At 43.3% G+C, this 15121-nt stretch overlaps 2 protein-coding genes across 2 annotated transcripts; both read right to left on the reverse strand.

Moving 5' to 3' along the window:
• Positions 1-1820: 1820 nt before the first annotated feature.
• On the reverse strand, positions 1821-8333 carry LOC119022542 (bestrophin-2-like). The gene is made up of 9 exons (XM_037103516.1): positions 7907-8333; positions 7715-7809; positions 6659-6892; positions 6122-6276; positions 5075-5152; positions 3367-3519; positions 3206-3286; positions 2872-3026; positions 1821-2629 (listed from the first exon to the last, which is right to left on the reverse strand). The coding sequence occupies exons 1-9, from the start codon at positions 8056-8058 to the stop codon at positions 1855-1857; spliced, it is 1878 nt and encodes a 625-aa protein (XP_036959411.1). The 5' UTR covers positions 8059-8333; the 3' UTR covers positions 1821-1854.
• A 1346-nt stretch (positions 8334-9679) lies between these two features.
• Positions 9680-15058, reverse strand: get3 (guided entry of tail-anchored proteins factor 3, ATPase). The gene is made up of 7 exons (XM_037099705.1): positions 14878-15058; positions 13848-13995; positions 13327-13475; positions 13042-13192; positions 11911-12018; positions 11293-11490; positions 9680-11204 (listed from the first exon to the last, which is right to left on the reverse strand). Exons 1-7 carry the CDS (start codon positions 15018-15020, stop codon positions 11076-11078), a joined length of 1026 nt encoding a protein of 341 aa, XP_036955600.1. The 5' UTR covers positions 15021-15058; the 3' UTR covers positions 9680-11075.
• Between the last annotated feature and the right edge of the window lie 63 nt (positions 15059-15121).

Below are 15121 nucleotides of genomic sequence, written 5' to 3' on the forward strand. Positions count from 1 at the left end.
GTTTAAATTATGTTTTGGAAAATATACAGTAAAATGCATTAGAAATCATCTATTTACAGGGACGCTTGTACTAACCAAAGAAATAAAGTGAACAAAGAAAATTATCACCCATTTTGTCTTAAGTTTAGCACCAGTTTCTGCAGTAAATGCTGCAGTACTAGCACCGACATGAGCAGTATATAACTGGAAAACCCCCCCAAAATGCTCAGGTTCACTTCTTTCATACTCCGGTAGCTTTGACATGTTGAGCCTATCTTGAAGTGAAACTCTCACCAAAATGCAACCTAGGCTTTTTTTGTGAATGTACCTGTGTCAAATCTTCATGTACAAGCATAATTGCAACAATAGAGGCACATTTACCATATTTTCGTTTTCGGGTCAAACTCATTTTCAAAAACTTTCTTCTTAGTAAACTCTGTGTACACAAACAATGTTCTCAATGCTCGTGTTCATGTGTAGAGACCCTGGTTTATGCTACGAGCAAAGTTTCATGTTGTGTCGAGCCTTCTTAGTGTTGAAAATAGCGATTATAATGCTATCGCTAAAGTGCCCAAAGCACTCCCATTGAAAATGAGTTTGAAAATACGGTAAATCTTAAAAATGCTTCATTCGTCGTAATTATGCTTTGACTCATATACAGTCACAAATAAAGCCTAGGTTGCATTTTGGCAAGAGTTTTGCTTTAACACGAACACCAAAAGTAGGGGAAAACATTTTGCAAGCTCTGTCAATGGTATCATTCAACAAGTCGAAAGCTCCTTCCAAATTTAGGGGGAACAAAAAAAAACACACTGGAGTTGTTGTTTGAGGAGTAGCTAGCTTAGCTTCATGAATAAGCTAGCTTAATTAGCAGTGAAGTCAACTCTGTTCTGAAAGCAAGTGATTCTTGAATGCACTGGTGAGTAGCTTGTTAACATCTTGTTATACAGCATGTGAAAGGTCTCTTCCAATCTCCCCCGTCTCCAGTCTGTTCCAAGCTGTACACATGAAACCTGTTTAGCCTAGCTTAGCACAAACATGTTATTTCTGTATTCTCTACGTTCACATTGCTGTGTCACTGATATTTTGCAAAAGGCAAGGTAACCTTCACTTCTGACTTTTTGTGATTACACCCACGCACGGACTGGTCCACTATAAACCTGTGTTTCGCTGTGCTATTCAGCCTGACCACCAGGCTAAAGTTTTCCTGCAATAATGGGGTTGGATTAAGGCGTTGCTCAACCAATACAGACAGAGGCATCATCATCCCTGGTCATTATCCCAAGGTAATGTTGGAATAACTGGAGACAAAACGCTGCGAAAGATAAAGAACCCCGCTGATGGAGGAGGAGGAGAGAGCGAAGAAGGTGACTGATAGAAAGTGAAAGCTGGCCATTCACTCGATGGTGAGCCTTGATTTGTTTTTTCTCCTTACCAGCAGGACCAAGAGATGGTTCATAACTGCAAGTCTCTCTACTCTCTCAGTGGGTCACAAAACCTCTTTTTTCTAACGTTGGGGCTAAACAGTGACTTGCAAACATTTCTAAAGGTTATCTGAGACATCACACTATATACAAAAATGAACAGTAAATAACATGTGAACAAACATGTATATATTGTGAAAAATGAATGAACAATCTTAAGGATGACAAAATGGGTTTGGGGCAATGGATGTGCAACTTCCTTTGTTAGTTAGTTTTTGGTACTTTTTTTGTTGATAATTCTCCAAAAGTGCTGCAGATTCAAAGTAAAAGTGGAAGCACAGTTCCACATCTATGACTAATCTCATTCATGACAACGTGCACCGAATCAAGCATAGTGGTTTCATACAGTCAAATGTTCATGGGAACATCACACCCCCACCCCGTTATCCACCTAAGACCCGGTGAGCTCTGATCCCATGCTCACACTGCGAAAACGCTGAGGTTCGTCGCAAGACGGTACAGTGAGGAAGGACATTTTGTTTCCCCCAAAGGGAGGTTTGAGAGTGGAGGGCACAGCTCTGTTCTGGTTGATCGCTGGCTGGGAGCTGCAGTGCTCCAGACTGGAATGGGCAGCAGGGTGGAACAGGAAGGCAGAGGGATGACGAGAGGCGGAGGGGATGGCGGAGGCTGGTCGCTTGGACGTCTCCCTTGAGGACTGGGGAGGAGGAGGAAGCAAAGACACAGCTTGGGTGTCCTGTCTCTCTGCATTCCCTCCTTCTTCCCTCATCTGCCACTCTTCATGGCTCTTTCCCTCCACTCCAATCACCTCCTTCTTCTCATTCTCATGCTGCCCCCCTCGCCTCTCCTGCTCAGCCGCAAACTCAATCTCCAGCAGAGGTGTTCTGGCGCTCTTCTCCTCCCTGAAACTGCACACGGTGCTCTGCGTTTCCTGCCCCAGCCCTGACGGCAGAGACCCACCTTTACCTATTTTACAGCTGTCATCGTCTTCATCATCGCTGGTGCATCGATCGATGCTGGGGGAGTGGCGTAGCCTCTGGAGTTGTGCTGAGGTGCGGCGAAGAGCCCCTCCCATTAGGCCAGTTGGAGAAGGGGCAGCATTGAGTAGGCGGTTGAAGAGGGCCATGTTGGGGTGACGACTGCCTGACTCCTCCAGGTTCTCAGCAATGTCCTCCAGGGGCTGGAAGTGCATCTCCTCTTTAGGGATCCTGTCAAGAGATGTTGGGAAAACATATGTTATATTGTTTTGAAAATACCATACTTGGACATTTTTTACTGTTTCTCAGCCTTGATTTCATCACACTACTTCTTGTATTCAGGCAGAACACTTTCACATTTTCTTTCACCCAGAATTTCCCACCTAGCTGTGGGGGGGGGGGATTCAAACTGAAAGTGTCACAGTCATAATTCAAGCACACATAGAATGAGAAAGTAAAACCCGGACACTCACGCCATGTCAAAAGTGGACCCTTGGAAGGAGGGTTTGCGGAGGACAAAGAGAGTGGCTGCTGTGTAGGGGGGTCTGGGGTTGGAGTCGTTCCAGTAGCGATCTCTCTCCATTATCGGCAGATCTCCATACATCTCGTCCACCGCCATCATGGACACCTGCAGAGCCAAATGCAGACAATATGGGAATGCATTGTAACGCGGCCTCCAAGCTCCCATATAGGATTGTGAAACAGCTGTTTTTTGGTAAATGTCTTTGGTGATGGATCTAAACTAAAATACTGAAATAGACAGAATTCTTTACAGTTAATAAATACAATAATTAAACACAGACAAACCTGGAAATTTCTGTCAATCAGCCAGTTGGTTTCAAAGTCATCATCATCTTCTCCGAAAGGGTTGATCAGCTGCTCTGCAACCTTCAGGACGAAACAGAAGACGTAACGTGTTTGAGCTTCACACTGCGCTACAGTTTTAAATATGTGACAATCTCTCTGACCTTCAGCCACCCAGCATAAAAGAAGAACTGCAGCAGGGTGAAGATGGGCACGTAGAGGTCGAGGTCGTGACCTGGGTAGCCTTGAGTCGGGTCCAGGAACTGGCGACCAATTAGACAGACGAGGAAAAAACTGTAAACTGCCAAAGTCACCACCTGCGGGAAGGATGGAGGTCACGTTGTGCTCGGCTTTCAATGCTTCCTCTGAAATAACTATTTTTCTATATTTGCATTAATCTCTTCCACAAATTCAGACAAAACAGAAAGTCCCACACTCCCGCAGTCCCATAACCTTTAATCTAGTTGAGACTGACTCATTGTTTAAAGCTCAGAACAACCATCATGCATTGCAGATAAGTTTCAATATCTAATTTATAACACTTAAAGATAACCCAAGCGACACGTCTTTCTCACGTTTTGTCCTTCACAAAAAAAAACAAGTGCTACTAATAACATAAATAAGAGCTGTTTTTTAAGGCGTGCCAGTGTCAGGGACAAGGGGTTGTGCAAGCTGTCTCTCGCTGGGACAATTAAACAGGAACTGTTGTTATGTCATTAATTACGCCTGTGCCTTTTCCTGCTAGGACAAGTCTGATGCCTGCTGTGATAAAAGGTCTATCAAAGTGAGACTCGGCTTTATTAAGTTGATCTGTTGGACAGGAAGGCAGGGGGGACCATGACGTTAACAGCTTTTTCTTGAAGACAGTGTGAGTTGGATGGGCTTGACATTTTTCCTGTTATCATGACATGCAAATAGCTTCTGCTATTAAAGAAAATAACGATTTCTCAATAAAAAAAAAGTCAAACTGTGGGACTGCAGAACTGTGTAGCAATCTTTGTCTAAATTAAGGGAGAAACATCCACAGGCCACTTGTGTTCTGTGTCCCACGAAGCCATGAAAGTGAGCCAGCATGCACAATATCAGAACAATAATTATTTTATTCGACCTGTTCTTACTGTGACATCTCAAAAAGTCTGTCTTTGAACTTAAAATTCAGCAGAATTTAAGATATTTGAATCAGGTAACTTTAGGCTAAGGCTCATGGGAACTGTAGTCTAAGTAGACATACATTTATATTTTGTATTTCAATAAACGATTCAGAACACTTTCTGTGTTTAAAGGTACAGTAAGTTAGATTATTAGTCATAAGCATTAAAAAGTTAACTCCAATTATCAAGACAATGTGAAGACATCTATCTTGACGCCTTCGTACTGTGTTGCAGAGATACGTACTGAAGTTTGCATGCTAACCAACTCGCCCCAGCAGGTCCCGATCCAAAGCTCCTTTGCTAGCGGAGTTAACACCAACACAGATCCTTGTGTTTGGAGTTCACAGTCTTGACTGCTGGCTACACTGCTAACTCAGCCACCTAGCTAATGGTAGGCTTCCCACTAGCAGCAGTTAGCAGTTACTCTGGCCGTATGCTGCCCCCAGCTTATTTTGAGTAAGAATTGGACTTGTTGCCAGTTTTTACATACTGTGCCTTTTAGTTTAAGTCATTAACAATTATCACTATCACTGCATAGTCACAAAAAATATTCATTTAAAGGGAATAAGCGACAGCTCCACCCTCTTTACCACAAAATAGTTTGATATTAATGTTGGGTGGAGAAAAACCAAACATTTTGAGTGCATTGGTGCACAGCCACAGATTTAACTGAAGTTCATATTCAAAGCAGCGAAAACATTCAAAGCAGCAGAGCACGTACCTGAGTGTAGACCAGGGGAACACTGATCATGTCATAATGAAACAGCATGCTGCACTTCCCTCTGAACCCATTCAGCTCCTGCTCACACACAGACAGTGTTGGACACATTACTCAAAAGTACATAAAATATATACATGCTAAAATGTTACTTTGTTAAACGTGAAAGTCGCCCATGATGAATATGATACATGAGTATAAGTGTTAAGTAGCTCACATTAACTGTACTTAAGTATCAGGAGTAATTTTCTGCTAATAACAGTATCGAAGTATCAAAAATACAAGTAAAAGTAAACAGTGGCGTGCACAGACCTTTTGAAGGCTAGGGGCAAAAAGAAGGGCACTTTAGCATGCTTTTTTTAACAACTGGGCAACTGCCCCCCCCCATCACTTAAAGTAAATGATATATATACTGACATGCATGTACACTGAATAGAGTAACTCAAGTAAAGTGCCTCAAAGCTGTACCCAAAGTGGCAATAGACAGCTCCCAGTTTCCATGTGGTATTATTGTTGGTGCCATCCTTGCACAGACAACTGGAACATTCAGATTTTCCTCAGAGTCACAAATACACTATTATTTAGTCTATAATAGAAATGTAACACCTGGTAACGTTCCATTTCCTGGGTGATCGTGGCAGACAAAATTGTGCAGAGATAGCGAGGTTTAATCTGAAGTGATGTTAACGCAGATGGTTTCATTATTCTGTATGCATTTAATTGTGCAATTAACATTTACTTCTAAGCGATACGCTGAAGCAGAAAACGTGACTATTGCCACGTTAAATACATCACTTGAGTGAATGCACTTGGTTACATTCCATCACTGGATTTAAACACAGAGACTCGCTGTGGTCATTGTGCAGCATTTATCCTGACTCGTCTTTCTTTACGTCTGCGTGGATATACATCTCCAACTGAATCTCTGTCAAAACACTAGAACTGAAGCCTCCAGTTCGCCTGTATAATGGTGTGTGTGTGTGTGTGTGTGTGTGTGTGTGTGTGTGTGTGTGTGTGTGTGTGTGTGTGTGTGTATGTGTGATGCTGTACCTCCAGCAGTAGTTTGAGCGTGTGATCGTCTTTGATCCGGCCCTCACAGCGGGCCACAGCCGCCAGGTTGGTGAACCAAACGCAGGGGATCCAGTATTTGTTATAAGGAGAGTGGAGACCCTCGAACTTCTTCCGTTCATCTCTTGACATGAATCCTACACAAGCAGCAGGCCAAAAGTCACTGGTTAAAGTCCTTTGTTTCCGGTGCAATATGTGGCAGAATGAGGGATTGTTACACAAACATCTCATGATCTTATAACAAACACGTGATAAACAATTTTTTTTATCACAAGTGAATTTCACGATGTGCCTGTCCTTGTGATTTCTCCTGCTCTTACTGCTGGAGAGAATGTACAGGAGAGGAAACAAGGCACACTCATGACGTGTGTCTGATCACATCGCTCCAACACTTCCTGAGTGCAGCAGGAGAAAAGTTTCATTCATTCCTCTTTGGGCAATTGTACAAGATCATCCCTGATTCTCTGCAAACCTCACAGTGGGAGCTGTTTGATGAGGACGGTTGTTGTGCCTACTCACCGGCCTCCACCACATGGTCCATGGTTGGGAAACGTTTGAACACGGCCGTGCTGACGGAGCGCAGGATGAGCAGGGCTGACAGACTGGCGTAGCGCATCATGGTCCGTCTCAGCAGGCGGCCTCGCTCGTCGCTCCCCTGGAGGCCCCCGGACAGGACGCACATGAGCCTGTCAGGGAGCGGGATGCTGGTGTACTGGCTCCACCACCGGTTCACCACCAGGGTCACGTAGAAACCTGCGAACGGCAGATTAGAGGGGAGGAGACACAGAAGGGGGGGTTAGTGTGGAGACACAGATCAGACCTGGAAGAGAGCATAAGGTCACTGTAACTGTGACCTCAGGGGCCCCTGGTAAAACAGAAAAGTGTGTTGCATAATGTCTGCTTGGAGCCTGGATAGTGCGGTGCAATACAGTGAAATTATTTTGATTGATCACATGCTGAATATATTAGCATCAGCAACTGTTTTTGCAGATTTACATGCATGAACGAAAAGAAAAAAAGTATATCAGAGGAGAAGAGTACTTACATAGTGAATACAGACTGTAAGTTAATGTCAGATCTCTTTTAAAGGACGCTTGTTAAAAGGCATATTCATGAAAAATGAATTTTCAGTAATGGCACGATCCCTATCCACAATCACTGGCCCAAAATGTGTCAGATAATCAATATTCTAATTGTGCCATCTTAAAATTACCATCACCTACAGCAGATATATCTACATCTACAATACTTAGAACAATTATGTAAGTGCCAACATTCTGAGATAAACACTCAGTACAATCTATTTTAAGGCAAATAATTTCACTGACAAAGCCAGTGTTATGTAAACCATCTGGCGACCCCTGGAATTGAACTCGCAGCTCCCTTGAGGGGGGTCCCAACTCCCAGGTTGAGAACAAATGATTTAGCTAATTGTACCGATTTAGAGTCCCAAAACAAACAATAACAAAAAAGAGGCAAACATCACACATAACAGAGGTCTGGGACATAATTTGGCTAGATGTCTGCCCCTCTTTCTGCTGTCCAGATGCTGACGAGCACATTATTACAGCTTACCCAGCACGAAGGACATGGGGATGAGACTGGCGTAGTGGTTGCAGTAAATCGCCAGCTTTTCAAAATACCTCTTCTGGTCATCATGCAGGAAAAATCTGAAGGTGAGAACGATGCACAAGGATGAGTGACACAAAACACAGGCGGCGGTGTCAGCCGGCCAACCCTCTCCTGAAGCTGTCCTCCGCACCTCACCTGTAAGTGATGCTGATGGCCGTGTACATGGCAAAGAAAGCCAGGAACTCTTTGTACAGCACCTTGTAGATGCTGCCCTTCCAGGCCAGGAGCAGCTTGGAGAAGCCACAGAAACGGGCGTTGGCAACTCTGGCTGTGTAGGTGACAGTCATTGGTGACGGGCAGGTTGTAGGTCCTCAGACAGAGAGCTGCGTGAGGGAGACAAGCACCTGGGTGACGTTACTGCTGCAGGAGGGGGGACGAACGTGCTCATGTCACAAGCTTACCCGAAACATCTCGACAACTCCACCGCTCACTTTGAACTTCTCTTAATTCACAGATAAGGTAGATTCATGTTGTCTTTATCTAATGAAACTAAACAAACACTAATTATATGTGTTTTTTTAATATCAGAGAATATCTTCTTACCTTTTGTAGTGTTTTTTTTCTTCTTCTTGATGAACGCGCCAATCGCTCAGCGCATCTCTGTGCGTAATTGGCACCGCCGGAGAAGTGAATTCATGTTTTCACCTCTGTGTAGTGTAGTCCTCTCTGGGCTGCGCTCATAACCCTGATGTCCCCTGGCGTCAGCTCGGTTAACTCGAGGATCGGTCGGCTGCATGGCAGTAATCCTCGGAGCCTCCACGTTGCGTCCAGTGGTCAGTGCGCCCCGGGGTAAATCCCCAAAACGAGGAGGAGGAGCTCGTTAGCGCGGCCCCCGACCGGGAGAGCGCAGCCCGGTGATGGACCACAAGCGACAGGCCGCAGCGCCGGGGCACAAGGAGCGCACAGGACCGTACAGTGCAGCGGACACTTATGAAACAGGAGCAAGTGGAGCATGGCAAACTGCCGTGTTAAGTGATATGAAAACAACAACCAATTTCCCCTGCCACGGGTTTATAATTATTCTGGTTTACAATAATATAGTCCCCCCCCCCCCCTACAATATACCAAACACAGTGGCGAGAAAACGCGTTTTGTGCCACTTGGTCACTCATCATTTCAGAATTCAGTTTATCTTCGAACAAGAAAAATAATCCCAGTGGGGTGAAATAATCCCACTTGTACATAATTTCCCACCAGGACTTTATACTTTATTTTGAAAGGAACTCATTTTTGAGGCTCAGCAATAACAAACTAAATGACTTGGTGGGAAGTTCAAGCAGTGACACTCACTGTGCCTGTGATACTGTAGATGAGTACAGCTAAGGAGACTTGTATCTTTGATGCCACTTCCACTTCCACTTTATGCCATTTTCTACATTACAGAGGAAAATATTTTACATTTTAATTCACTACATTTAACAGTTTTCAGTTGTCAGATACTTTGAAAATAATGTTATTTGAAAAAAAAAACATACTGAAATATAAAATCTCTTTCATATCTGTTATAAACTAACACTGTGGATCCCAGACAGTTTGAGCAGCTCTAACTCATCACATGATTTAATTGAAACATAACTTGGATTAAAGTAGTTGAAAGAGTAGAATTCTTAAATATTCCAAAATAAAAGCCAATATTCCAGTAAGTAAAAAATATAAATTGAAATACTTTATAAGCTTAAATCATACATGGTATATGTATTGTTAATTAGACTTAGTATATTATAGAATACAACAGTTTTGTCCTGTTCGTTGCTCCTGAACTGTTGAAGCTTAACTGGTACTTGGTGCTCAGTCAGAGGCAATCTGCAGTCTGTTTATGTTGGTGCGCTTCTGCTTCAGTCTTTCTTCAATTAACAAGAAGGGTCAAACACACAGTACACAGATCAGAAGAATGACAAAAGTCTCTCGTCTGACGCAAGTTTGTTTTAATTTACACTCGCAACATAATTTATATAGAAAACAGATTTTTACAGACTCAAAAGCATTCAGAGAGACAGAGAGGGGGTTAGTATGCTTTCTCTCAAGTGTCAACCTGTCGTCTAAATCTGTCGGAAAACAATGAAGCATCAGGAGAGCCAATCAGAGTCCAGTATTTTATTAATTTAAAACAACCCCCTTCATTTGTTCAACATTTGATCAAGCAACATTCAATATATTTTAATTAATAATGTGCTAAATAAGGCTACTAATGTATCTCAATAGTGTTCCCATAAAGTTCTCAGTAAACAGGATGTACACAGAACGATTGAGGAGAGTTGGAGGAGTTTTATGAGCACTGTATGGGAACTTGGTACTGGGAGTTCATCTGCATCATAACAAACTCTTCTGGCTGCTCATCACATCACACATTTTGCCTTTGAATCTCATAAACCTGGTGCCGTCTTCAACCACCTGAAGCAACTACAGCGGCCTAAAATATTTAACACAGGCCATTAAGACTGTATAGTTCAAACACTCACAGCCATATGTGGAGATAAAGCTTCCTCAGTAACATTAGGTAACTGCATTAACACCAGGATCGCGTGGTGAGGTGAGGTCTGATGATTGTACAGACAGTGATGGACACTACAGACTGCTCTGGGTTGCTTTATTGCGTTAAAGATGGCCTTGTCCGAGAACAAAAGAATGACAAAAAAACCGCAGACATGTTGGACTTTTTTCTTTCATTTTTTTAAAAAGTATGTCTCGTTTCACTGTCCTTCTGTCACGCCCTGAATCTGTAGAGATTGAGTGATTTCCCGATGTGAGAGATGAATTTGCGTGAAATCTTAGTCAATGTCAAACTGGAGAACGGACACAGCCACCAAACCACACAGAATTAACATGGCATAAACATCAACCATCTGAAAGCTGTTTTATCCTGGAATACATAGCACCGTCACTGGAAACACTTTGCTTTCACAACTGCGGCTGGACACTGAGCAGGAGGAGGAGGAGGAGGCTTTTGTAGAGAAAAAGATAAATGCTTTGCTTAGGAATAGTACAACTGCCACACAGAGGAAACGAAGGGAAAAGGAGGTGAACAGAGAGTAAGGCGTGACAGATGCGTACCGTCTTATCTCTCTAACAATAAAGCAGGTTATGTATGTGTGTGTGTGATTTTATCAGCTCCCCTTCAGTAAGGGCGTGTGTCTTGTAACAGTGCTCTGCTTTGACTGGATGACGGGCGGAGGACTGAGCGGATCAACTTGAGGCTGTTACTGCAGGGTTTGAGGCTGGCTTGGGGGGGAGCTCAGAGGAGGTGAGTTCAGACTGTATGGGTGTGGTCTGTAGGAGGGAGAGAGGAGGTCCTGCGTGGTGGGATTCACTTATTTGGGGGTTTGTATGGTTCCAGAAGTTGCTTAGAGAACGTGTTGACCTTGTCGGCGCCTCGTACTTCATGGGGCAGCAGCGGTAACTTGACTATGTGGAAATCTTCATACAGGTCCTCCATCTGTACAGAGAAGACAGATTATTCATGAAAACAACGCGAACAACGCAGCTGGATTGTAACAACCTGAAAACAAACCGAAATCTCTTACCTGGTCTAGATACTTGGACTGAATTTTATGGCGGGCTTCACACATTTTACACGGCCTCTCTGAGTCGGGGAAAACAAGTTGGTTGACGATGATGTTGTGTGTGTCGATGCGGCACTTGGCCAGCTCCTGGATCAGCCGTTCCGTCTCATAGAGGGAGAGGAACTCAGCGATGCACACGCAGATGAAGGTGGTCTGTTCCTGATGGGTGTGAGGAAGGAAGAGGAGTTACAACACAAAAGCTTTAAATACAACTCATTGAAGTGTAAAATCATTGGAACATACAGCACAGTGGAGTTGCATCAGAGGACATGATGCAGTAGAGAACAGGATGCGTGCATAATGCCACAAGCATCAGTGTAGTTATTAAAAAAAGTCCAACATTTTACAAAGTACTGAAAACTGAAATTTCAAACTATGCTGATTCTCTTCCTTCAGAATAAATTGATGAATTCATTCATTCATTAACTGCTTAATGTGATCTTCACTATCAACAATCACAAATGGTACCCAAACTCTCTGAGGAGCACATAAAGAAACCAATTCAGTGCCATTTGATAAATCAGCACTGCACAAAGTGTGTGGTAAGGGTAATGTGCTTGGTTTATAACTGCAACTTACAGGATCTTTGAACTGCTCACTGACTGAGCGGATGACTGGCAGGGTCTCCTCGAGCTTAGAGGCCAGCTGGTCGGCGTTCATGTCTCCCAGACCGAGCATGTTACACATCTACAAATAGGGAAAAGGAGAGAATTTATGTTTCTGTGAACTTTAACAGAAGAGCAATAGAAAACATCCAGAGTGGAAACATCACAAACTGTGTGATTGATCAGTATTGCAATGCAAATATGACTTGCGATTAACAAATAGGTATTTAGGTGCCCATATTAGCTATTCTCTCAGACGTCCATCCATTGTGCTTGCTACCCTCAGTCACCATCACACCAATTATACTGAGGGTAGCTGATGGTCAGCTGGGGAGATGGTTGCAGAGATATACTAGGTTGAAGGTATACTGACGGTGATCACACTTTGTACAATTGCTTATATATAGTACTGACCACACAGTGTATTGGTGTTATATTATACCAAAACAGTATAACAACCACCACTGTTTTCATTCCATCAAAATCAAGTCATTGTAATGACATATAATAATTATTTCTTATTTTAGACACTCTGTTGCGATTCGTTTGTTGTGAATCTTGTCATCATCATGACGATGAAAATACAATTTGCTAGCCAGCATAGCAACAGGTGATTAAAACCACATGGACTATTATTAGCATCCATCAAGGTGCATCAGTGATATTGCTGAGGTGAGATGTCTGCAAAGAGCCCAGACAATACTAAAAGACTAATCCACCCCAGTCACAGCCTGCTCAACCAGCTGCCATCTAGCAAAAGATACAGAAGTATCTGCTGCCATAACTCCAACAGATCACTTCTTTTCTCAGGCGGTGAGACTTCTTCAATCACAAAATATGTATCGTTTATTCAAATATGTCAGTAATTTTGGATTTGTGAGCATCAAGAGGGGACAAAAACTTGCATTTTGCACTTTATAAAACCAAAAAATTACTCTGAATGTAAAATATGAGCTATTTGCCACTTGGCTTTACTGCCTGTCTACTACACATCAGTCTTTCAAGTTCAATTTCAACATCAGCATCATGGAGCTTCTGTAAACATAAAAAGAAAAAGACAGAGGACGACTATCAATGAGTAATTTGATCTGTTCGTCCTCCTCACCTGAGAGATGAAAGGGCTGATCTGGTTCTTTATCTGCATGAGGCGGCCAAGACCACGCTCCACAATGGTGGGAAAGTTGAGAAGCCGAAGTGTGTGACCGGTGGGAGCAGTGTCAAAGACCACCACTGAGAAGTTCATTCCTTTCACTAACCTGAGGGACAGTTGTGCTGAGTTAGTCAAACACTGGCTACCATTTCTCTATTATTTGCTTCAGTCATACTACTGTGAGAGGTAAATGTAATGCTGGGTCAGTTTTCTCTGTGATCTGAGTCTACTTTGTCTTACCTCATGACCTCCGCATAGCTCATGGCCTCGTCAATACCAGGGAAAGCGCTCATGGCCTCCTGCATCATCTTCTTACCCATGCTGAGCATGTTGTCCTCCTCGAAGAACTCATCAGGCAGCTCTGCCACACCCAGGCTTGGGTCAATCTCCTGCAAACCCACAAACAAAACTAATCAGCCCATTGCAAACTGAGAGCCTGGCTAACTGCAAATGTTTTTAAGGCCTTCAGCAGTAAACTTTGTGAAAGCACAATGATGGTTTGTGCTTGAGGCTCAGATGTGGAACTAACTATCCTCATGACTCTGAGGAAATGGTGACCTCATTTACTTTGTCAACAAATGTGGCTGTGTTTCTAAGCTATACGCACACATTTTAAAAGGCAGTTTAATGCTAAAGGTGTTATCTGAAACTATTCTTTCCATAAATAACTGGCTATGACATTCACATTTATACTTCACCTTCCACCTTTAGTGTCCTACTGTGCAGGGTTGCTCCAGGTTTCTTAATGCAGTACCACTTACCATCGCAAAGAGGTTGTCATAGCCCTTGACCTTAGTAGGGACCTTTGAGAACTTCTGGTCAAAGGCATCAGAGATATTGTGAGCAGGATCGGTGGAGATGATGAGGACACTCTCCCTGACAGCAGCAAGCTGGACAGCCAAACTACAGCTGGACAAAAGACACAGGAGAGGTTTGTACAGCAGGAGGCGACAACCAGGACAGAGTGTTTATGTGCTTGATAACAGCACAATATGTCAACAACACTTCTTCCACATTGTGCTGCACAGGATGTTTGATTTGTAGACTGTGTGACAAGAAAAGACATCTGACTGGGAGCCACTGAAAGTATCGCTGATGAGTCCTGGATGTTCTGTGGTCCTTATCTTTATGCTACGTTATGTAAACATTTTATTGACTTCAGCTGTATGTGACGAATGTGTCTGCGATGCTTTACGGTTATACATTTACAGTATTGTATAGTCCCCTCGATATCGTAACGTTCACCATCAATCAATGGCTTGAAGGATCGCTACAAGAAATGTGAGACATCATCTATCATGCGGATCTGACAGCTAACGCTAGCTAGCCAGTGTGTTTATCGATTAGCTTAGTTACAAGTCATCAAACATTTAACTATTGAATAAACACACGGAAGAAGGTTCTCATGTTAATCGAGGTGAACAAGTGAGAGGAAGCAGCCTGTCGGTGACGTCCTGCAACACCTGAGACAATCATGAATCCATGTGTCAGTTGGCTAACGTTAGCTGGTGACAGTGCTTGACAGCATTCAACTACCCGGCAAATTGACTACTAGCTTAGCCTAACTGACTTAAAAATGCCAGAGTAAAGCCATTTTAATGCTAGCACGTCTCAAGCTAACAAGCAAACGTTCATTAGATGAGCTTGTCACGGAACAAACACATCTTATTCGATAACTGAGAATGACCCACGTCGATTTATGGCTGGTGGCTAATATAAGCTAGCTCTGTTGGCTAGCGACGTAGGCTAACTCAATAGCACGGGGCTGATGAGCGTTTCCCTTTAACTTACCTACATGTCGTTTTACCAACACCACCCTTCCCTCCCACAAATATCCACTTCAGCGACTTCTGCTCGATGATATTCTTCAGTGTCGGTTCTAACGGCTCCACATCAGGAGCATCTTCAAATTCGTCTTCCAATGAAGCTGCCATCTTGTCTGTGTACAACGCAACGCAAAGCCCAGGTGGGATGTACCCACACTGCTGCCTTCAGAGCCCCTCGGAAAAAAGTCGATAGCTTTATCAGCATGAAT

Source organism: Acanthopagrus latus, chromosome 1 (assembly GCF_904848185.1).
Source record: "Acanthopagrus latus isolate v.2019 chromosome 1, fAcaLat1.1, whole genome shotgun sequence".
Taxonomy (NCBI): Eukaryota; Metazoa; Chordata; class Actinopteri; order Spariformes; family Sparidae; genus Acanthopagrus; species Acanthopagrus latus.